This window comes from Mirounga angustirostris, unplaced genomic scaffold (assembly GCF_029215605.1).
Source record: "Mirounga angustirostris isolate CCGP_5_RB_7025 unplaced genomic scaffold, mMirAng1.0.hap1 SCAF_4, whole genome shotgun sequence".
In the NCBI taxonomy this organism is placed as follows: Eukaryota; Metazoa; Chordata; class Mammalia; order Carnivora; family Phocidae; genus Mirounga; species Mirounga angustirostris.
Genome location: NW_026991712.1, coordinates 183,441,836 through 183,465,154, shown reverse-complemented (window position 1 = coordinate 183,465,154; position 23,319 = coordinate 183,441,836). Strand labels below are relative to the sequence as shown.

Sequence of the window (23,319 nt, the reverse complement as noted above, 5' to 3'; positions counted from 1 at the left end):
AATTCTGGGCTGCAACCACCGATGTGTGAGGTGGGGAGGCGGAGGGAGGGAGTTTATTTGATCTTCAGGTGAAAGGAGGCTTTATAAATAGGTCACCTTGTTCCACATCCTGAATTTCATTCTTTCCCCATCTTGGGTCAAAACAATGGTTTTACTGTTCTGGGGTCAATCGGACACGCGGAGGGGGACTGGAGCTAAAAGGAGGTGAGTATGTGTCTGCCACTCTCCGGTGGCCCCCCTCAGCGTGTGCCCGCCCCCCACTCCCACCGCATCCATCTGCCACCGGTCACCTTGGATGTGTCTCTGTCAGAGAGGACTGCCCTTTCGACAGACTTTTTCTTAAACAACAAAACAAAAGGATAGTTGTTTTTTTTTTTTAAAGATTTATTTATTCATTTGAGAGAGCGAGAATGAGAGAGAGTACATGAGAGGGGGCAGGGTCAGAGGGAGAAGCAGACTCTCTGCCGAGCAGGGAGTCCGATGCGGGACTCAATCCCGGGACTCCAGGATCATGACCTGAGCCGAAGGCAGTCGCTTAACCGACTGAGCCACCCAGGCACCCAACAAAAGGATAGTTTTGAGTAGAGGTGCGCTCCAGGGTCAATGGATCCCAAAGTGCTTTTATGGAGAATGGCCTTAACTGAAGGGCTAGCATAGCGTTGCAGGCCAGTGCTGAGCTTGCTGTCCTGTCGGCACCAAGGGTTGAAATGCTTGCTCCCCCCCAGTCCCTTAGCCGCTGAGGTCCTCCTTCCTCACCTGACCTTCACCGAGCCCAGAACCACTGTTCAGCCACCGTGGGTTTCAGGGCTTGGGACAGAGCAGTTCTGATCTTGTTTGGGGCCAGCAGAGACCGTAGCTACCCTATTTTTTACAGGGCAAAATAAAATTGTGACTTAGAAACAACGCCATTGGATGTCTTGGGAGAAATCATTGTAGAAATAATGTCCCTCTTTGAGATGGCCCCAGGGCTGCACCGAGGGATTCTCATCCTTTATTTTAAATGCCCTCCTGCCGACTCTGGATCCTTCCTGTGTATCTTCCCGGGTAAATCAAACATTTATCCTGTGCTTGCTTGAGAAGAGGAATTACTTTGGGAACAGCTTGTTTGTGGAAGTGTAAAGTCAGTATTTTTCCAGTCTTTATTCTTTTTGGTGTGTGCTTAAAAATCATTTCATGACCAAAGTAAGACATGCATTTTAAAAAATTCAATTCAAAAAACATTCAAAGTCGGGGCGCCTGGGTGGCTCCGTCGGTTAAGTGTCTGGCTCTTGATCTCAGCTCAGGTCTTGATCTCAGGGTCATGAGTTCAAGCCCCACATTGGGCTCCACGCTGGGTGTGGAGCCTCCTTAAAAAAAAAAAAAAACAAAACCACGTTTAAAGTGAATGCATCTTTCCTCCCACCCCACCCTCCAGGGTTAACCATTGTGAAAGGTTTGAAGTTCATTCATTTAGACCTTTCTCTATGCCTATAGACATACATGCGCACAGAGAGAATCTTCTTAAATTCTGTTCTTACAGAAATGGGATCACGTTCTGCATACTGTTCTCCAGTTTACTTCTTAAAATGTAATAGCATCACGGTACATTTTATAAGTCAGCAGTCTGAGGGGCTCCCTCCTTCTCTCCAGGGCTGTGGGGTCATAGGGCAGTGAGCACGTCCCTGTGCAGGGCTCTTGGGTTTCCTAGACAAGATCCTGGTGGGGATTGCTGAGTGTTTTACACCTGGCTGGGGGCTGCCACGTGGCGTGTCTGGGACACACCCCCACACCTGTGTGTGAGTGGCTTTCCCCCACATTCTCTCGAGATTTCCCCCAACGTTTTTAGCCCTCTGCATCCCACATGGCTCCCTGTCCCCTCTCACAGATGGTACTCTGCCAGCATCCCTTGATTCTGTGACTCAGAGAGAGAGGAGGAGAGCACGGCACATCCAGCAACCTGCTCTCTGTAGCAGCAGTGGGAGCGGGAGGCTTTGGGAAGCTCATCTGCTTCGAGCCCAGGGGTCCACCTGGAATTCCATTATGGACAGGTGGCTCTGATGGGTCCTGGAGCCACAGGCCACCCCATCCCATGGCGGCTGCAGGGTGCACTAGGTGGGATGCTTTTGCCCAGTAGAGGGTCTGAGAGGCATCCCCTTTTGCAGTGACCCATGAACTGACTTTTGACCCCTCGAAGATGATGCGTATGTGGCATTAGTGAGGGAGAGATAAGGGGTGTTCAGCTGAGGGAAAGGGGTCCCACCGAGTCAAACCATAGGACTTACAGCAGACACCCCCTCTGAGTCCCCCACCCCCAATCCCCCACCCCTAGTCCCAGAGCTTTTAATCTTACCCACATGATTGTGAGTAAATGCAAAATCTTAAAGCTTCTAGAGTGTGTTTGCTCATGTCCCTCTGGGTCCCTCTTCAGGGTAAAACAAGTCCATTTACAGGGCCAGGGTGTGAAGTGCAGGGGTCCCCGCCCTGTGGCTGTGAGTCCTGCTTCCCTTGCGCCCTGTGCCCCCCTCCCCAGCCCTCCAGTGCTGGAGACACACACAACCGTGTGCTTGGCTTTGATGTTGGGGCGGGTCCTTCTCTCTCTGTCCCTGTGGTTCGGGGGCCAGTGCTGTGCCAGGCTTGGGGTGGGGGTGAGTGGGAGGAGGGACCCGGCTGAGGGGGGAGCAGGGGAGCAGGGGAAGGTGGAGCACGGAGCGTGGAGCCTCGGGAGCGTGCTCAGCCTCAGTGAGCCCAGCCCAACGGCTCTTCCCTGGGGGGCAGACGACTGCAGCTTGCCTGCCACCGTCCTAAGGGTGACTTTGACTGCACAGAGCCCCGCGCCAGCACCAGCTCTAGAAATTGACCCCAAACAAGGCACAGTTCTGTGTTAGGACTCACGCACTCTCGGACAGTTGTCGGGTGTCCTTTCTCTTGGGCCCTTTCCAACGCACCCTTTTATGGTTTTTTTCTCCTTGGACCCTTTTTGGTCTTTAATCTGATTTTACCTGGAGAAAAATGTTGCTGGGAGCTCCCGACCCAGAATGACGTGTCGACTCCCCGTAACGTGCAAGAAGAATCGTCCTACAGTCAGAGCTCCTTTGAACATACTTTGCTTCCATTTCAGTGCCTGCACACACAGGGGTGTGTGTGTGTGTGTGTGTGTGTGGTCATAATGCATTCTTACTCCTGCTGCCTTTGTGTTTGCTGAGGAGGACAACGATCCACCCACCCACCCAGCCGGCAAATCCCTGCTTCTCCCCCGGCCCCCCAGCCTCGGTCACACCGGAGTCCTTCTCACTCCTGCTCCAGGTGTGACTTTGGTCTTTGGGAAGCACCAGGAACTGAGGACAGTGGGAACAGTGTATTATTTGGGCAATCAGAGGTTGGCGGGACAGGAGGGGTACCCACCCGGAATTTGTCTTGAGGGCTGGCTCGGGATGGCCGTGAGCAGGACCAGGCAGGTGTGGTCTTGGGGGCCCCGCGGCTGATGCGTGTATGAGCTTTCGGAACGGAGCTCCCGCAGAGGGAATGAGGGAGCCGCAGCCCGGCCCCGCCTGGACTTGCACGCCCTCCCTGCTCATTAGCCCCGACGCTGCAGCCACCGGGGCTTTGAGCGTGCGTGTGGCTACGTGTGACTGGTAGGAGGTGGGGGCGGCAGCAGGGCCATCTCTGTCCTCCGCCTCTCCTGTTCTAGGCCATTCCACGGCCACACCCCCTGCAGCTTTGTTTCTCCCGGAGAGACAAGGTCCGGGTCCTCTCAATTCGTGGAGACCCACTAAGGACTTACTGAGCCATCCCAGGCCCTGACACTCCCAGGGCAGCCCTAGGCCCCGAAAGGCCTGGACATATGCATTTGCCTCTCAGAAGGCAAGAGAGGGGACTGGTCCCAGAGCTGGGGCCTGCGCTGCTTCTTCCGGTGCCTCCCTGAAGTTCGGTACCTACTGGGGACTGTCTCCTCGGCCCAGTGTTGACAGGAGCTGCACAGGCCGAACTACTGCTTCTGTGACTCCACACCTGGGGAGTGACGCCACATGTCCAGGCATTTTGGAGATCGTGTCGGCCAATTTGCCTGGGTTTAGAACAGGGGTCAGCAAACTATGGCCCCTGGGCCAAATCTGGCCCACTATCTGTTTTTTGTAAATAAAGTTTTGTTGGAATATAGCCATGCCCATTCATTTCTGTATTATCGGGAAAGCCTAGAATATTCACTGTCTGGCCCCTGATAGAACACGTTTGCCAACCCCCTGGCTTGGAAGGGACTTTAAATTTGATCTGCTCAGACACATGGCTCAAAGACAGCGTCCATCATAGGGCCAAGTGCAGTGACCAAGAAGATGGATAACAGTGATCTTTGTTCAGTGTACAGAACAGAGCCTAGAAAATAAAAATCAAAACAAAACAAAAGGGAAAATGCCAGCCGTACTAGGTCCTCTCTGGAACACTGTCTCGGCTGAGCCTTCGGAAGCATGGGGCACCCATCTTAATGGAGGGGCAGACAGAGCCTCAGGAAAGCTCAGGCAGAGTCCTAGGCAGTGGCCCGAGGCACTGTTTGGGTGAGCAGGGTTCCCCCCAAGACTAGAAGTCCCAGGAGCAGTGCTGGTGGAGGAGAACAAAGTAGGGAGGTGCAGATGGGGAGGAAGAACCCAAAGGCCATCCCCAAGACAGGGCTAGCGGAGCTCCAGGAGACCCACAGAAGGGCGAAGCTCTGCGGCCACATTTGAAGAGAGAAGGGAGGAGGGGGGCAGCTGGATGGCTTCGGTGGCCTTGCATGGCAAGGAGGTGGCTAGGTATGGACAGCAGGAGGTCTACGAGAAGGAAGTGTCAGCTTTGACCGTAGTCTGGACGCAGGGCGGGGAACGGGCAGGCGACAGGTGAATCCAGAGTGGCTCTAGGGTTGCTGTGGTGGTTGACCACGTGGGGATGACTCTGAAGGCAGGGTGGCCCAGAAGCAGCAGAGTGGGTGGGCCACGGCCCTGGCCAGGCTCTGGGGTGCCCTTGCGCGGGAGCTTCCCGCAGGGCTGCACACACTCTTACCTGTCTCCCTTCCTCCCAGGGACTCCCGCTGCTCAAGGTCATGTGGTCCAGGGGCCAGAAGGGACCTTCCCCCTTGGATGGTTCCCTGGGTGTCAGGCCCAGGAAGGTGGGAGCTTAGCACAAGGGCCGTGTAAATGGATTTGCCTAGGGGCGGTGGAGTGGGGAGAGCCTGTGGAATGGACCTGAACGGACAGCCGAGGTGCCACTGTGAGGTTATGTGTCTTTTCTGATGGCTCGCTCTGAGGCTGGACTGACCTTGCAGCTGCCAGATCCCTTCCCACATCCATCCTCCGCCTGCCCACTGCAGCACTTCGTCGTCAGCGGAGATGATGTGCGGGTCCCCTGGTCTAGCTCAGGGGTTGGCCGGCGAGGGAGCAGCCTATTCTTTTTTTTTTTTTTTAAAGATTTTATTTATTTATTTGAGAGAGAGAATGAGAGAGAGAGAGCACATGAGAGGGGGGAGGGTCAGAGGGAGAAGCAGACTCCCTGCCGAGCAGGGAGCCCGATGCGGGACTCGATCCAGGGACTCCAGGATCATGACCTGAGCCGAAGGCAGTCGCTTAACCAACTGAGCCACCCAGGCGCCCAGAGCAGCCTATTCTTATAAATAAAATTTTATTGGAACTCAGCCATGCTCGCTGATTCATGCGCAGGCTGTGGCTGCTTTCACACTGTAGGGCAGGGTTGAGTAGTTGCGCAGAGGCTGCCTGGCCGAAGCCTGAGACATTTACCGTCTAGCGCCAGACACGAGACGCTTGCGGATCCCTGGTCTAGCTGAGGGGTTCTGTGTGTACAGGCCTCGGCTCAGGGGCCTGAGAGCTCCCTCCCTCTCTCCCTTTCTCGCCCCATCGCCATTTCCCCGCTCCACCCGTGACTTGTCCCGGCTCTCCCCACCTTCCCTGTTCTTCTCCATTCCCACCCCTTTCTCTCCAAGTCGATAAACTAATGTGTTGGAAGGGCTTCTCCCCATCACCTCCCTCTCGCACATGTCCTGCCCGCCCAGTGTCGCCCCGACCCCCGGCCTCCTCCACACTCCTCACCTCTGCCCAGGGTAGGGGTGCGATCTCCCGTGCCCAGATGCTGGGATAGAGCCCACAGAAGGGCAAGGGCCTCTCTGTTCCAGAAAGCAGTAAAATGAGCTGTCTTAGGAAGTCAGCTCCCTCCTCGTCCTCCAGAGAGCTCCCCCACAGGGTCCTGCACAGAGAGGTCGCTGGGTACCAGCCAGAGTGAGGTGTCCAGGCAGAGATGGATATGGGTGCTTCTGACTTTGAGAACTGCCCCTGACCAGCTCAAGAGGATACTCGAATGGAGTCTGGGGAGGCATGGAAGAGAGAAGTCAGGGAAGGCTGCAGCCAGGCGGCCCCCAGTTTCTGTAGTTACGAGGACCACATTTGTACCCCGAAACCCCAGCTCTCTCCACCCCCACAGAGCCTGGCAAGCAGGTGCCAGAGCCACGGGGTGCCCCCTCAACAGAGCCACAGGCAAGTCCTGGAGGTTTTGATGGCTCTCAGGAGTCAATGGGCCTGAAGGCTTGAAATTGGGATTGTCCTGGGGGATCCAGGACGTAAGGTCATGATATCCACAGAACTTTCCAGAACCAGGGTGGTCCTCTAGCTGCAGAGGGACATCTCTGCACTATGCCAGCTTTGCATGCATTTAACACAAGGGGTCCTAAACTGTCTCTGAAGAAATGACCATGCCTCAGGGAGCGAGCGAGCCTTCCATTCCACAGCAGAAAGGGGAAGATGAGAAGCTTGATGTGCTCAATGAAGTTGGGGGGGGGGTCCGTTCAAGTGTTCCCACACAGGGACATTTATTCTGCCAAGAGCCAACCTCCTAGAGGCCTGGCCGCCCTGGAGATGTGGTCCCAGCGGAGGGAGGCAGCTCGGGGTTGGCTAAGAAGACCGACACCCAGAGACAGCAAGCCCATTACTGATCCCTCCCTCCTCCTGGCCCCGCTGGCCCCCCCTCCCAGATTCCCCTGCACAGCTCTCCCTACCCTCCCAGCAGGTACTCTCTCCCTGCCACCTGCAGAGGGGAGTCCCGCAGCACCCCCACAGCAGGCTCCGTGGACTCTCTTCATCCCAGGCACCGCAGTGCTCCTTGGAACCAGGGACCCACGTGATGCTTTTCCCAGCAGCCAGGCACCCATGGCTTCTCGCCCAGGCTCCTCCGTGTGCTCATTCAGGGACATTTACTTAGCCCGGAGCCTGCCTTCTCTCTTGTCTGGTCGGTCCCAGGAGCCTGTCCCCCAAACCAGGCAGCTAAGAGTCCCTTCCACAGGCCAAGGAGGTTTGTGATGGCAGAAAGCTTTTCTTCAGTGAGGCTCAGCAAACCCAAATGGCATGTTCTTTTCCCTTATCCAAGGCTGGACACTGAGGACAGGAATGGCGGGGGTGGTCAGTCGGCCCCACATTTCAGACCCTCGTCCTTGGTACTACCAATGGAGACACTGGGACACATGCAGTGAGATCTCCCCTCCAAACCATGGCCCTGACCTTTGAGGAGCCAAGTGATGGTGAAGTCAGAGTGGGAACAAGGGCTCTTGGAGTCAGATTTCTTCCCCAGATGGGCCATTGGGACCTGAGGGGCCAAATGTTGGCTGCTGGTTGAGGGGTGTGGGTAGGGAAAAGTGTCAGTCCTTTAAGTGTTGGTCCAGAACTCGAGGGTGGGGGGTCAGAGCCTCTGTTCTCACCTGATCAGGGGCCATGAGAAGAGTGTCACTGGTGGCCCTGGCCCAGGAGGGACATAGGACTTGCTGGAGAGGTCGCTGCAGCCTTGGGGACCAGCAAGCCAGGAGACCCCTAGGGCCTTCCAGCTGAGTGCACATGCAGACCCCCAAGTGAGCTTTCCACCTGCACCGGAGTCCCCTTCCATAGCATGAACCCCCAGAAGCAGCTGTGCTAGAAAAGAAGAGGGGCAGGGAAATGGGGTCTGGCTGCTTCTGCTGCCTCTCACGGCTTCACTTTCCCCCCAGACCACAGGCAAGGGGAATAAGCTTCCCCTTGCTTTAACCAAGGAGGATACCCACTGCCTCAGGGCTGATTCAGGATCCAGGCCAACTTGGCCTTCTGCCCTGAGAAACCGCGGTTAGGTATTTGGTGAATGTCGTGCCCCCGACGCCATCGAGCGTGATGCCCGGCCCCCAAGCCCACCTCTCCATGCTGACTCCTTCCTAACAGTGTCGCCTCGGGGACGGAGCCACGGCTGCGGCCTGCCCCGCGTCGGGTGTGCCGGGAGCCCAGAAGCCGGGTTGCTGGGACCTGTCCGCGCGGGCAGCCTCGTACTCCTAACTGCCGTGTTCCCCTTCTTCCCGCACCCCCTGCTCACCCGGCCTCCTGTTTCTCTTTCCATCCATCAGGCAACACTGAGGGCCCACAGTCTCCAGAGGCCGCCGACCAACCTTCCTTGGGACTTCTGTCTGGGCCTCATCGCAAAACTGGACGGGAGGCCCCACGATTGATGAGTTTGCCCTGGGAGTCAGTGCGAAGGTGAAACCAAAGGTGAACATGGGTCAGAAGGTCACCGGAGGGATCAAGACTGTGGACATGAGGGACCCCACATACCGGCCCCTGAAGCAGGAGCTCCAGGGCCTGGACTACTGCAAGCCCACCCGCCTGGACCTGCTGCTAGACATGCCCCCCGTGTCCTACGATGTCCAGCTGCTCCACTCATGGAACAACAATGACCGATCGCTCAATGTCTTTGTGAAGGAAGACGACAAGCTGATCTTTCACCGGCATCCGGTGGCCCAGAGCACGGACGCCATCAGGGGCAAAGTCGGGTACACGCGCGGGCTGCACGTATGGCAGATCACGTGGGCCATGAGGCAGCGGGGCACCCACGCTGTGGTGGGGGTGGCGACAGCAGACGCCCCCCTGCACTCCGTCGGGTACACGACCCTCGTGGGGAATAACCACGAATCTTGGGGCTGGGACTTGGGGCGCAACCGGCTCTACCACGATGGCAAAAACCAACCAAGCAAAACATACCCGGCCTTTTTGGAGCCGGATGAGACATTTATTGTCCCTGACTCGTTCCTCGTGGCCCTGGACATGGATGATGGGACTCTGAGCTTCATTGTGGATGGACAGTACATGGGAGTGGCTTTTCGAGGACTCAAGGGCAAAAAACTGTATCCTGTAGTGAGCGCCGTCTGGGGCCACTGTGAGATCCGCATGCGCTACTTGAATGGACTCGACCGTAAGTGTCCTATGTTCTGTCCAGTGTGACAGGGTTCCTGGACTCCCTGTGGCCCCGGGGTCCTGGCTGCGCCTGACCAAAAATTTATAGCCATTGGAACTAAAATGTCTTTAAGTAGATATCCCAGCATATTCAGATCCTCAGAAGCTATTCTTGCCTGCCTCTGCTTAAATGAAGAATTCTAGCTGGAGTCTGCCAGATTACCTGCCAGCACCCGATGGATGGATGAATGAGTGGGTGGATAGATGGATAAATGAGTGGATGGTTGGATGGATGGATGGATGAGTGGATGGATGGATGGATGGATGGATGGATGGATGGATGGATGAGTGGATGGTTGGATGGATGGATGGATGAGTGCATGGATGGATGGATGAGTGCATGGATGGATGGATGGATGGATGGATGGATGGATGGATGGATGGATGAGTAGGTGGATGGATGGATGGATGGATGGATGGTTGGATGGATGAGTGGATGGTTGGATGGATGAGCGGATGGATGGATGGATGGATGGATGGATGAGTGGATGGATGGATGGATGGATGGATGAGTGCATGGATGGATGGATGGATGGATGGATGAGTAGGTGGATGGATGGATGGATGGTTGGATGGATGACTGGATGGTTGGATGGATGACTGGATGGTTGGATGGATGGATGGATGAGTGCATGGATGAATGGATGAGTGGAGGGATGGATGGATGGATGGATGAGTAGATGGATGGATGGATGGATGGATGAGTAGATGGATGGATGAATGGATGGATGGATGAGTGAATGATGGATGGATGGATGAGTGGATGGATGAGTGGATGAATGGACATGTGGGTAGATGGATGGATGCATGGTTAGCTGCTCTTTGTTTCTGGTTGACCTGCCTCCAGTTTTGATCTGCAGTTGACCAAATTCTAGCACAGTAGCCAGCATATTATTGAGTTGGGGTTTGCAGTCTTGGGGTTATGGGGACCTCTTACATAAATGAAAGCCAGTGGCCTCTCTTATTCGTTAGACGGGCTTAGGGTCTCTCTCTTCTGGTGCTGAAATCTTCTGAGTTGGTTCCTTTAGACCATGGTCCCCTGGGAGGGACCTGTTCAGTCATGATGTCAAGAGGCCTTTGGAGAAGAGCATGTAGATTAGAAACAGGCTGAATCAGCAGTGATTTCCACCAGTCCTTTGGAAAAGGGAATGGCCTTTCTCAGACCACATGGGAAAATAGCCCACATGTGGCACACTGTCTTAGTTTAGGAGGTGGAGGCCTCTGTGGCTTTGTGGCTGGTACCCCATGGTGGCAAGAGGTCCCAGGGTTCCGGAACTATCCATCCCTGTACTTGGCCCTTGCTCTTTCATGGGTCCTTTCTACCATCTGCAGACCCCACCTTGGAAGGGGGTGGGGCAGAAAGCTTTGCCCACCCACAGGTTGACTGTCCCTACAGGGCAGGTTTGGCCTGGCACCTGGTAGGCCAGGTGAGCAGTCAGGGCAGCCCCTGCCGGGGTCAGAAGCACAGACGCTTACTTTGGTCTTGCAGCCTCCAAACCTTCAGCTTCTCCCATGCCTCGTCCCTACTTCAGCCTTGGAAAATACCAGAGAAAGTATCTAGGGACATAAGTCAGAGGGAACTCTTAAACACTTCTCTTTGGAAGCCTCCACCACCCCCCTTTCCCTTGCTCCTTGCCTCTGGCTTTGGCCTGGTGATGACAATGATCTCATCTCTGCAGCCTAGTACCCCTAGGTCATGGGGCTCCCGGCAGGGGCGGCCAGGTGTGCAGCCAGCAGGTACCTCCCCAAGGAAGTAACCTCAGATCTCATCTAAGGAACCAGCAGAGCAAGTTCTGTGAGTCTGTCTCCCCAGGTGATGGTAATAGAAAGTCCACAGCCAAATCTGCCCTAGGCTGGGATGGGCAGGGATTGGGAGAACCAGGCACATCCTGCCCAGGACCTTGGATCTCAGGAGCCCTGGCCCTGCAGAGGAGTGACCATGGCCCTAGTTAGTTTAATGCCCATTCCGTGCAGAGGAATGAATTGCTGGTCTCCCTGTGTTGTTGCCAGTCACTGAGACTGCTGGTCTCCACGAGCAGCGCAGCCTTCATCCCCTCCAGGAACAGGTGCATCAGCACTCACTGTTCACATAGCCAATTCTAATACAGAACACAGACCCCCAAGGGGCCCAGAGGGGACACTAGCCTGTTCACTGTGGCAAGTCAGGGCACACTCAAGCAGAATTATTCCTCTGCCGAGTCAGGGCAAGGCTCGGCAAAGGTTCTGCCAGAACAGTCCTGGAGGCCCAGACGGGCGTCTTGTAAATAGATGCCCTGTCATCAGCTCTGCATTAGATGGGACATTGGATGCTTTTGTAATTTTTCTTGTCAGGGGAAATGGAAAGGGATTAAGGGGAGTGGGAACGGGCATGGGAATATGTTGTTGAGAGTTGCATCTCTGAGCTGGGTCTTGGGTGGAGACTCCAAGTGTCAGTTGGCTTGAGACCACCTTGGATTCTCTTGATTAATGATGAGGACCCCTCCCTCCCCAGAAATGTCATGCTATAACCCAAGCCGAGTCTGCCTCCCAGCTGGGCAGCAAAGACAATCGCTGGGATGCAGCAAGGAAAGGATTTATTGGAGAGGTAGTCAGACGAGGAGACAGGAGGGCAAGCCTCAAATCCACCTCCCTGAAGGGAGAGCCGGGGAAATTTAAAGGCAAAAGGAAAAAGTCTGGGTAAAAAGTTGAACTGGTCGTCTGCCGCTGCGATCAGTCCCATGAACTCTTTGGTTACTGGTTTCGATACCAGGCAATACCAGGGTTCGCTCCCCTGCCTCCTCGACTTCTCCAGTCCCGGTCAGACCTAAATGGGCCCCGTTCTGCGCGGCCAGTTGACTTTGGGGGATCCAGATGGGAAAACCCATGAGGGTGACGCAGCATCCCCAGCCCGATGCACATGTGGAGAGTGGGATAAACACCAGCCTCAACCTGCTTACCCATGCCTCGGTTTGGAACTGAGAGAGCATCTCATGCCCTAGAAGGATCACTCTGGCTGCTGCATAGAAATGAATGGTGGGGGTGAGAGTGGCCGCTGGGAGGCCAGGGAGGAGCCATGGTGGTTGTCCAGGGGAGAGGTGACCTGACCCGGGCTTGGGCCAGGGTCGGGGGCTTAAGTTTGAGATGCTCATTCCACACATCTAGGTGGCTCTGCAGATCTGGAGACAAGATCAGTGGGGTAGTCACCAATGGCTGAGCCCCCTGGATGAGATCACCTAGGGAGTGAGAGGACAGGGCTGAGGCGGAGCGCTGGGGCGCATCCATGTTTTGGGGTCAGGTGGATGAAGGGGAGAAAAGTAGAGTGGTCGTGGGGCTTATGGGGAGAGTAACGGCCTGGACAACAAATGAAGAGAGGACTTCCAGAAAGACAAGGCGATGCCAGGTCAAGAACGGTGATGGTTGAGAATTGTCCATCAGCTTTGGCAACAAGGCCATCACTGGTGACCTTGACAGAGTCGTCAGGGTCAGGTGGGGTCAGAAGCCTGACAGAGCAGTGGGTTTACAGAGGAACAGGAAGGGTGGTGTGTTCGATTCCTGGGGCCGCTGGAACAGATAACCACCAGCTGGGTGCTTAAGACAACAGAATGCATTCTGTCACCGTTCCGGAGCCCAGTTGTCCAAAATCGGGGTGTCAGCAGGGTTGGTTCCTTCTGAGGGCTCTGAGGCGAATCCTCCCCAGGCCTCTCTCCTGGCTCCTGCTGGTCGCTGGCAGTCCTCGCTCGTGGACGTGTTACCCCATCTCTGCGTCCATCCCTACATGGCCTTCTGTGTCTGTCCTCATCTTACTAGGACACCAGCCATTGGATTCAGGGCCCAGCCTACTCCAGCATGACCTCATCTTAAGATGCAAATTACATCTGCAAAGATGCTATTTCCAAGAGGGCCACGTTCTGAGGATCCAGGCGGTTCTGAATTTAGGAGGGGGGACACTCTCCCCCCCATTATACATGTAGAGAGAGTGACTCTAGACCATTCCTACGGGACCCCCATGCCACCCCCTGAGGGGAAAGTGAGACAGCAGTCAGATGGGGTACCCATTGGGTGAGGTCGAAGGGCTCCTAAGTCTTCTGCCCAGGAGGGTTTGCCTTGCCTTCCAAGGTAGCTGAGGAAGGGGGAATGTCATGGCGAGACCAGGTCTGTGGTCCACCGAGGGGGCAGAGTGTGACAGGCAGAAAGTCTGGCCAGGGCTGGCTAGAGACATCTCGGGGTCACAGCCTTGGAGGCAATCTGACCTGTGAGCCCTCCAAGGACTATCTGGGAAGTCGTCTATGCCCTCCTTCCCCAGCCCAGCCCAGCCCAGCCACCAGGTCCTGACCTCAGCAGGGAACAGTGGTTTACAGAGCTGGTCAGCCAGAGTTGCTAAGCGGGGCCTCCCTGAGTGCTGTTGTACTCCCTGCCCCCTTCCCCTGTACGCCGGGCAGACCCTCCCAGCAGAGTCCCTGCCCCCTTCCCCTGTGCGCCGGCAGACCCTCCCAGCAGAGTCCCTGCCCCCTTCCCCTGTGCGCCGGCAGACCCTCCCAGCAGAGTCCCTGTCCCTGTCCCCTGTGTGCCGGGCAGACCCTCCCAGCAGAGTCCCTGTCCCTGTCCCCTGTGTGCCGGGCAGACCCTCCCAGCAGAGTCCCTGTCCCCGTGCAGGGGCCAGGGCAAAGGCAGAGAGTGATCAGTGTGTCCCTGTGTGACCTCCCCCACCCTCCAGCCAGCTCTAGACCAAAGCCACTTGCTCTGACTCCTCAGGCCTTGAGACCTTCTGGGACTGAAGCCACAGCTAAGGGGGACTATGGTGTCACCTTCCTCTTTCCCGGGGTGAAGGGGTGGAGATGACCATTGTAGGGGGGAGACAGGGCCCAGTGTGGCCCCCAGGCCTGCCCACTCCCTGGACATGCAGAAGGAAAAGACCTACTTGCAAGCTGCAGACTGGCCGTCACCCAAGGGAGAGTCCCTGCCCATGGGTCCTCCCTTCCCCCACCGCTTGTGACCGCATCTCCCACTAAGGAAGGCTTTTGTCTGCATTCCTCCGTTTTCAAATTCTCCCTTTTACGGCTCCCAGAGAAGTTTGGTGAGGTTTTTTTGTGATTGTGGGTTTGGAGGGGGCTCAGCTCTTTTCCTCAAGAGGCTTTTGACTTGGTGACTTCCTCCTGGTGTCCTCCTGGCCTCCCTAGATGCCCTCCCAGGGCGCCTCACCCGACGGTGGCTCCTACCTGCACCCGCATTCCAGCTGGGCTCCAGGGAAGTGCCTAGTCAGGGGCACTAATCTCCCCAACCTGCAAGGGCTTCTTTCTGGGGGAGAGAGGCCACTTAGGAGGGAAGGGGTCATTCTGGGCCCCTTTTCCCCCAAAAGTCTGGTCATATGAGGACAACAGGCTCTCGGAGTCGGGGGAACAGGGAACCAGAGTTGCGTCGTCATCCAGCCGGGTGTCAGGCATCCTTCCCTGGTTGCCAAGAACAAGGGGTCGGTGTTCTGTTTTGCTTCTTTTTTGTAAAAACCGCTTACTGTCAAGGGGAAACGCACACATATCCTGATGGTCCTCCAAGATGGCCATCCTCCACCCATGACTTTCTAGAATCCATTTCACGGAGCATTTTCACTGTAAGCTACGTGCAGGAGTAAGCATGCAGTCAGTCAGTCTCAGGACCGGTGAAGACGATGGGTGAGAATGAGAACGTGGCTGGGTCAGGGGCAGTTCCTGACGTGAGCCATCTGTCCTTGACCTCACAGACCCAAGTTCATTCCATGACAGCACAGCAGCAGGCTCTGAAGGCGTGAGTTGGGTTGTAGTCTCTCTGAGAAGTGCGGGACAGCCACAGGCTGGCGTGCTGGGCTGTGCATGGTCAGGACACCAGGTAATCATTCCTCCTAGACATGTGGAAGTGAGTGCAGAGACCCATCCGGTTCTGCAACCTTTGGCTCCCATAAATAGCACCTGATTCACTTCCCAATTTCTGTGCTGTACTCAGTGTCCCCCCCCCCCCACCCCGCCATTCATATAAACTATGTAAAGTTTAGGACGAGCATCTCAGCTTCCTGGAGGTGGGCCCAGCGGCCGAGGCCCCTTGCACAGGTCATCAAAGAAACTTTGGCCTTCCCTGTTTGGGAACTTCTTTGGTGGAACTTCAGGGGGTACTTGGCTTTGTGGATGGAGCTGGATACAGAGCCTGCAGGCCCCCGGCAAAAGCGTTGAGGTGGGGAAGGCCTTCTCGGGTTCCGTTAGTGACCAGCTGAAATCAGGACAGACATTTTCCGTGGCCTGGTGCCCACATCCGGTTGCACTCCTGGTCTCTGCCCGGCCTTTGGAAAGCAGTCAGACCATGACCCTGTGCATCATCGTTTGTTCCCTACAAGAGCCAGGAAGGAGGGGGATGACCTGTGCATGTATTTGTGGCCCCCAAGAACAGACCCATCCCTGGGCTGCTTGCATGACTGGCCGTATTTTCAGCTCAGGGTGCATCACTGCATCTGCTGTAGCTGCTTCTTCTGCAACTCATCCCGGCAGATCTGGGATGTCTGAAGGATGCATCCCTTCTGGGTTCACAACCGCTCCCTAACTGGATTATTCAGTGTGGTCCAAAGATGGTCAGGCAGAGGGAGCTCCCATGTTGGCGGAAAGAGAGCCAGACTATTGGCTGGACCTGGGTGTATATCCACATTCTAGCCCTGGCTCTCCCCTCCTCAAGCCATTTCCCCATCTATAGATTGGGCAGGGGTGGGGACCACAGTGCCCGCCAGGAACCAAGCTGCTGCTCGTGCTGCGATGTTAATTTCAGGTCAGCTGTCACCAAAAATAAGGGAGCTGGAGCGGGGGCTGTGCAGGGCTCTGCCATTTAGAAACATTTCTTAGTGAGGGTCCCCATGGGATGCCTGAGAAACCATTAAGCTAAGAGGCTCTGATGGGAACTCCCTCTCAACCCTCCTTCCGCAGCCCTGCACGGCACTCTGGCCACATTCAATGGCTCTTGATACTTTCTCAAGTGTCCCCAGCCAGCAGGGGAAGCCCCTCTGCCTCCCCATGGGGGCCGAGCCACATTCTGGAGGGAGAAGGGGCTGGCCCGATGTGGCAGATAGAGAGAGCTCCTGAGTGGGGGAGAGGAAGGGCCGCCGAATTCCCCCACTCGATCCACTGAAGGGCCACTCAGCGTGTCCAGGCCAAGAGCCACTGGGAGGCATTTCTGGCCTTCGGGATCTCAGCGGGAGGAGACTGAAGCATCTGCTCCGGATTCCTCATCTTCCAGATGGGGAAACTGAGGCCTAGGCAGCGGGAGGGGTCTGCTCGAGGTCAGGCTGCTGGGCAGGGTGGAAATGAGGAGCCAGATGTGGATGCCTTACGATGAGGGAGACCCAAGGTTCTGTGGGCTCGCAGGTGGGAGAAGCCCATCCCTGCTCACCAGGAGTCTGGAATGCTTGGACCCCAAAGGGCGGAAGATCATTTAGCTCATCCTCCTGCCTCTAGGCAGGGCTCCCCTTAATCATCCTGTGCTGTCCAGGAACGGCCCCGTTTCAAAGCTTTTCATGAAAAACATTGACCAATTCGGTTCCCTTTCCCGTCTCGCTGTGGCTAACGGCCCGTGGGAGATGAAGAGCAGTTGCTCGCCTTCTTTTAAAGCCAGGAATTTAGTCAATGTGTTACCAAGCCTGAGATTTATTCTTTTCATAACAGCTCGGTTGAGATGTAATTCACAGGCTGTTCTAGTCCCGCATTTAAAGCGCATGACAGCCTTGCCACCATCAATACGATCAGCTTTAGAACACCTTCATGCCCCCCCAAAACCTGTACTCATCAGCAGTCTCTCCCTATTCACCCCACACCTCCAGCTGTAGCATTTGCTCATCAATAGTTCAGTTTTTTAAATATTATTTTTAAAATTTGGAGACACACGTTGATCCACTTCTCATGGGGGGCATGGGGTCTTGAGGGAAATGCTGGGTTTTTGTTTTTGTTTTTTCTCAGTTTTTTGGTCACAGGGCAGTCTCAGTGTCAAGGGGAAACCTGGCCGAAGCCACAGACGTGCTCCCTTCAGCTCTTTCCAGATCCACGACGCCGTGGGTCGGCCCTGAGCAGCTCCAGGCGTGCTCCCCTGCACCTTGCTTCTGGGAAGAGAGCCAGGAAGAGTCAAGTGCAGGGAGGCAGGGAGAGCGGGGCCCACTCTGCCCCCCGCGGCCTCCGGGGCCTGGGAGGGAGTGACTTTCACGCTCCGTCTGGAGCAGAGTTTATCTGAGACTCGGGCTGCATGGAGCATCCCTTGGGGGAAGACAGGTGTCCCAGGCCATCTGGGGACATAAGGACCGAAGTGCTCATGCAGGCTGCAGCTGGAAGTCCCTCTCAAATACAGGTGCCCAAGGCAGCACCACCGTGAGCCCTGGTCTCAGTTTCCCTGGCTGTGAGATGCTCTGGCGGTGCCCGGGGCAGCCTCGAGGGTCCCGGCTGCGGCGGCTGGGCTGACATGTCCACTTCCCCTTGCCTGGGCCCCTCGGCTTCACTCCGTCAGGTGGGAAGAAGTGTGAGGACCTAGGGTTTCTATAGACACTCCCCCTTCAGGCCGTGGGGCGGCTGGGCCTGCCTCCTATAGAGTGTGTCTCTGGACCGGCATTTCTTCCATCTTCCTTGGCAGCACGGTTTGGTGGCTAAGGATGTGATTGCTGAGCCCGGGCTGCCTGGATTCGGACCCCAGCGTGTAACCTTGACACATCAGGCCCCCTCTGCCTCAGTGCCCTCACCAGTGAGGTGGGGACGGCTGCAGCACCCATGAGCACTGGGCTAATGTGGATTCCCTTCCCGAATAACTGCGCGGGGTCTGGAGCTCTGGCCTGTGCTGGGACGGGCTGTCTTCCATGCGCCCGGTCGGACACGCCATGAAGGGTTGTCCGGGGGGGTAAGAGGAGCGACAGCCTAGGTTCAGATCCAGCTCCTCCTACCAGCGCTGTGACCCTGGGCAAGGTATTTGGACTCTCTATCCCTCAGTGTCCTCATCTGTAAAATGGGGATGATAATGCGGATGCCTCCCTGGGAAGGTTAAGTCCCCGAGAACAAACCGTAGTAAACCGTCGACTGAGCTGGCCTCTCCAGAGGCCTCACAAAGGTGCCCGGCCCAGAGCAGGTTCTCTGTGTTAGCGATGAACAGCTGGTTTAAAATGTGAAGTTGGCTCGTTACTAATCGTCTACTGACGCTAATTCTGCTACGATGGCTGTCCTTGTTAGCGCTGTTCGTTCTAGAGCCTTCCAGAGCTGTGCTAACGTGTCCTCGCTCTCTCCTCCGCTCCCCCAGCCGAGCCCCTGCCGCTCATGGATCTCTGCCGCCGCTCGGTGCGCCTGGCCCTGGGCAAGGAGCGTCTGGGTGACATCCACATACTACCGCTGCCGGCCTCCCTCAAGGCCTACCTCCTGTACCAGTGACGCTGCACCCCTGCATCGCCAGCACGCCGGCCACCTGGTGCCGCCGCACCCTGCGCCTCGGACCGGGATCCGGCCCCCGGGAGGAAGTGCCTGCTCTTCCTCCCCGTCCTCCCCGCCGCCCCAGCCGGCCGCCCACAGCTTAACACAGGCTCCTCCATTCCCTGTCCCCACGTTGGCAGAAGCCCCCCGCATGCCGTGTCCACAGGCCCTCTTCGGAAGAAGACACAGAGAACAGACTCCTAGGAAGCCCTCCACCGAGCCCCGACCCGCCCTCGGGGTGGCGCAGGGATCCCCGCCCCCCCCGCCCCGCCCCGACCTGCCAGGTCCCGGGAGGAGGTGCCCCGGCGCCAAGAGCAGATGCCAGGGGCGCTAAGAGGTGCTCAGATGGGGGCCCGGCCACCGCAGACAACACTCAGGACGTCAGGAACTCACCGCGGACACCGAGGCAGGAGCCCAAACGGAACCTCCACAGGCGCATACGAGTGCCCTGCGTCGGCCCCGGCTGTCAGCCCCCCGGTACCCTGTATTTATTCTTTTCACAATGACAAAAGCCATTTATTTATTCCATTTAGAAAGGAAACCTGGTTTCTTGCCCTCTCTCCGGAGTGTTCTGTTGCTTTGCTTCCACCTGCCCCTCCCTGGGATGTGTGCGCCTCACCCGTCCCTCTCGTGGGCCGTGGTTGTGGCTTGTCCTCACGTGGGCACAAGGGTGTCCCTGTGTGGGTCCCCAGACCTACAGTTTCCGGGCGTTCTGCTCTGGGTTCCCGAGCACATGAGAGTCTTGGGGGGCCCGTCCACAAGGGCTGTGGCGCTCCCCGTGTCTCCAGGCAGGAGACAGACATCTTTGCACGTGGTTTTCCTCCTTTAGTCTTCTGTGGGGGGGTTGTGTGTGCTTTTGCTTTCCTAGCTGAAGACCTCCCATGTGCATCCTCAGAAGCTCTGCCTTCCCAGAGCCGGAACTAAGAAGGGAGGATGATGAGTGGGTCTCCGGCCCCAGGGAAGCCAGGGGCGCGGCGGGGTGGGGAGACCAGAGTGAGGTCGTGCCCCTCGGAAGCCAGTGCAGGCCTCCACTTCGTGCCCCCGTCCGGGCTCTGCGCCCAGGGGGAGCAGCCTCAGCTCATCACGACCCCCCAGAGCCGCCCGAGGAGCAGGGCGGGGTGGGGCGGGGCAGCCAGCAGAAGAGGGCCGCTCGCGCCCTGCCGCAGCCCCCCCACGTAGCAGACCCCAGCCCCTGCCGCCGCACTCACCGTCCCTTTGATCTTGAAGTCAACTCGCTTAGAATCTGACTTCTGTTCGTTTCTGTACAGGTACAATAGATGACTTTATTTGTTTAAATGTTTAATATATATACATATATATTTGTCTGTAAGAATTACGTTTTAAACAGCTGCTGTAGGGTACCTTTAAAAAACAAAGTCTTCCCGTGGAGTATATTTTTTAAAGCACAAAATTGGTGCCAAGTCTGGGTGAGGGATGTAAATTACCCCCTTATTATTTTGAGTTTTTTTCCAAGGACGGGGGAGAAACCTTACCTGTAAGACTTTTAAAGACTTTTCCTCACTCCTGTTTCAGGGTGGGTCATGTTCTCATGAATGTTGCACACGAGAGAGTTTTACTTACACAGATGCCAGCCGAACCGCCTTGACCCAGCGTTCTCCCGCCGATGCCGGATGGATTGCAGGCTCTCAGTCATCTCTCTGCACCTCTGTCCCCGGCTTCCCAAACCTCAGCCCCACCCTTCTTTCCTCTCCTCCCAGAACCTTGTGACCTGTACAGTTTTAAAACTCCTGTTCTATTTTATGATGGTTAATAATAGTCAGTAACCTAATAAAGGAAAGTTTATTAAAATACAAAACCACTTTTGAGTCCCTTTCTGTGCCTTGGGGGAAGGGAAAGGGGTGTGGCCAAGCCCCCCCCTCCCAGGTCCAGTTTTCAATAGATAATGAGGTGATCCCCTGGGACCCCGTGGCACAGGGTGGGAGGCCAGCCAGAGCCCCAGTGAGGAGGAGAATCCTGGAGAGGTGATCCTAGAATGTCCCCATCCCTTTTCAGAAGTTCTCGAGCCTGCAGCCCAGACTAAGACTATCTGAGCCCGATAGGAAGGATTCTGCCCATCGGTGAGAGCCTCTGGCTCTTCGGTATCCTACAGCTTGGGTTGACAGTGGGCTTTTTAGGGGCAGGGTAGAAGCCCGTGGGAGCATCCTCAGAGTCCAGGCTCTGCACACGTGGTAGAAGGAGCTGGTCCCTCACTCACCTCTGTGTTCCCACTGCCAAGTGTGCAGTGATGCTGATGAGCCTTCGTGGCGAACCCATTCTGCCCGCTGCTGTGGGCGGGGACCCCCCCCCTTCTTCCCCTAGCAGAGGAGACAGGAAAATCCAGCTGATTCAGAGGACTGGTGAGTGAGAACGTGAACAGTCAAGACATTTACTAGATACGATCGCATGTCATGACTAGTTTCCAAAGAATTGGCAAGAATGCATTTCAGCTCCCTGTGGGCCTGCCTGTCAGGATCTTACGGTACTATGAAAAGTGTCCCGGTCTGAGGGCCCAAGACGCCTCGGACCAAAGTCCCGTGTCCCTTTCTCTGCCCGCCTCCTAGCCAGCTTTCCTCAGACCACCTGCATTGACATCCCATGGAAGGTATTGGCCAAAATGCACGTTTCCTCAGAGCCCTGCCTGATATGAACCGAATCAACGTTTCTGGGGCCAGGCCAGGGATCTGCAGTTTTCTCGAACTCCCCAAGTGACCTTGCCTAAGAGAGTTTGGAGACCACTGTTTGCAACTGTGTCAGCTCTTTTTCCCGACAAGCTGCTGAGGAAAGGGAAATTCTTTCAGTGTGTTGGTGGGTTGGCCCAGCGACGAGCACAGGGACTCCTGAGTCAGACCTGGGTTCAAATATTGGCTCTGACCCCCCTCCCTCGCTGTGTGCTCTTGGATGAGCCTCCGTCAAATGGCAGGCCTCACAGTGCCCATCTCATAGGAGGGTAGCAAGGGTGAAATGAGGCTTTAGAACAGGGCCCCGCATACTAGCAAGTGTGCAAACAAATGCTTTAAAAGTTCATGCACTTCTGTTCTGGGAAATGGCAGCCCCGGGACTGGAATTGGTCTTTGAGAATGGTGCAAACATCCCTAAACCAACTTCCTGATAAATGTTATTTCTTCTTGGGCAAAGTCTCCAAAGATCAAGGTGGGTACGGGGGGAAAGGGAGCCCTAGATGCCTTCCGCAGATGCGTATGGAGGAAAGGGGTGGCCCAAAATTATTTTTCGGTTGGAGTTCATGTCTGGGTTGCAGTTGGAACTCCGCTGGCTTTGAAGGAGGTGGCAGGGGGAGGAAGGGGGTCAGGCGGGATGGGGGGGGCAGTGGTGGAAACCCAGGGAAAATAAGGCCCTTTGTACTGCCCGGAGACTTCTCGGGGAGCGGGGTTTCGCGTTGGAGGGAGCAATCTTAATAAAACCATCTTGCAGACCGGCCCATGTGGTTGTAATTAATACCCTGCCTTCGAGCAGGTAGCCGGCCTGGGGCTTGGCCTTAGATGGGAAGAGCCCTCCCTCCTCCTCCTGCCCCAGGCTTCCCTCCCACCCTTCCTCCCGCGCCTCCTCGGCGGCGAGATGAGGAATGTGGACTTTACTGAACCATAAAGTATGCCGGGGGAGCTGGGGAGGGGGCCGAAGACAGAGCAATTAGTTCATGCTCCAGTCCAGACACCCAAACATGGTTGGAGTCCAGCTGCAAGGAATATTTGAAATAAATGAGCTGCCCGGGGCCAGGAGTTTGCTGTGTTTTCTGTACGGGGCCATGGCAACCAGGGAGGAAATCATGAGCTAGGGATTGGGCTCTAGAATCAACAAATGATGTCCTGGCCGAGCAAGCCCAGAGGAAGCCGCTCACGGCTCTCCGAGGGCTTCTAAGGGCTCAGCTGCAGGCGGGCCGGACGGTCCTCCTGGCGTACCCCGAGTGCTACTGCCCCAGACTCGGACCTCCGTGTCCTCTTCGGGGCTCTGACCTTTTTTCTCTGTCTCTCTTTTTTTCTTTTCTTTCTTTCTTTCTTTTTTTTAAGAAAACCGAAAGCTAACCCTTCTTTGGAACTTTCTTCCTGGGCCAGAGCACAGCTGCCGCTGCCGGTCCGATAAAGATTTTGCTGAGCGGAGGGAATGTTCCCGGTGGAAAAGCCCGGGCTGAGGGCAGCTGGCTAGATGGAAGGTGGCGTTGACTTACCCTGGCTCTGTCTACCCGCCCAGCCCAGCTGCAGCCCCTTCAGGGTCTTCTTCGTAGGCAGGAAAGGCAAAGGCCTCATTTATCCCTCCCCTGACTCTTCTGAGGGTGGGCTTTACAGCCGTCCCTGAGATCGTGTCTTCTAGAAGCACACGGAGAGCAGGACCTGGCGTGGGGGCCCTAGGCTGAAGTTCACAGGTTCCTCCTGCATCGGAATCTGTGATACGGCGGCCGCACTTGCCTCCCTGGGCCCTCTTAGACCACTAGAAGCTTACGGCGAGGCGCATCGAGGTACTGGGTACAAGGACCTCCTACCTCATCACCCTTTTCCAACCAGCTTTTTTTTTTTTATTTGAAAGAGAGAGAGAATGAGAGAGAGAGAGAACATGAGAGGGGGGAGTGGGAGAGGGAGAAGCAGACTCCCTGCTGAGCAGGGAGCCCGATCCAGGGACTCCAGGATCATGACCTG

The 23,319-nt window shown here is 56.2% G+C and overlaps 1 protein-coding gene across 3 annotated transcripts in view; it reads left to right on the top strand.

Moving 5' to 3' along the window:
* Positions 1-20,489, top strand: part of SPSB1 (splA/ryanodine receptor domain and SOCS box containing 1) — a 71,580-nt gene extending 51,091 nt beyond the window's left edge. For all 3 annotated transcript variants that reach the window (XM_054513153.2, XM_064589965.1, XM_064589964.1), the window contains 2 exons: positions 8,369-9,210; positions 18,507-20,489. In XM_054513153.2, coding sequence (XP_054369128.1) covers positions 8,517-9,210; positions 18,507-18,634 — 822 coding nt within the window. In that variant the 5' untranslated portion in view covers positions 8,369-8,516 and the 3' untranslated portion in view covers positions 18,635-20,489. The remainder of the gene's footprint in view (positions 1-8,368; positions 9,211-18,506) is intronic.
* Positions 20,490-23,319: the final 2,830 nt, after the last annotated feature.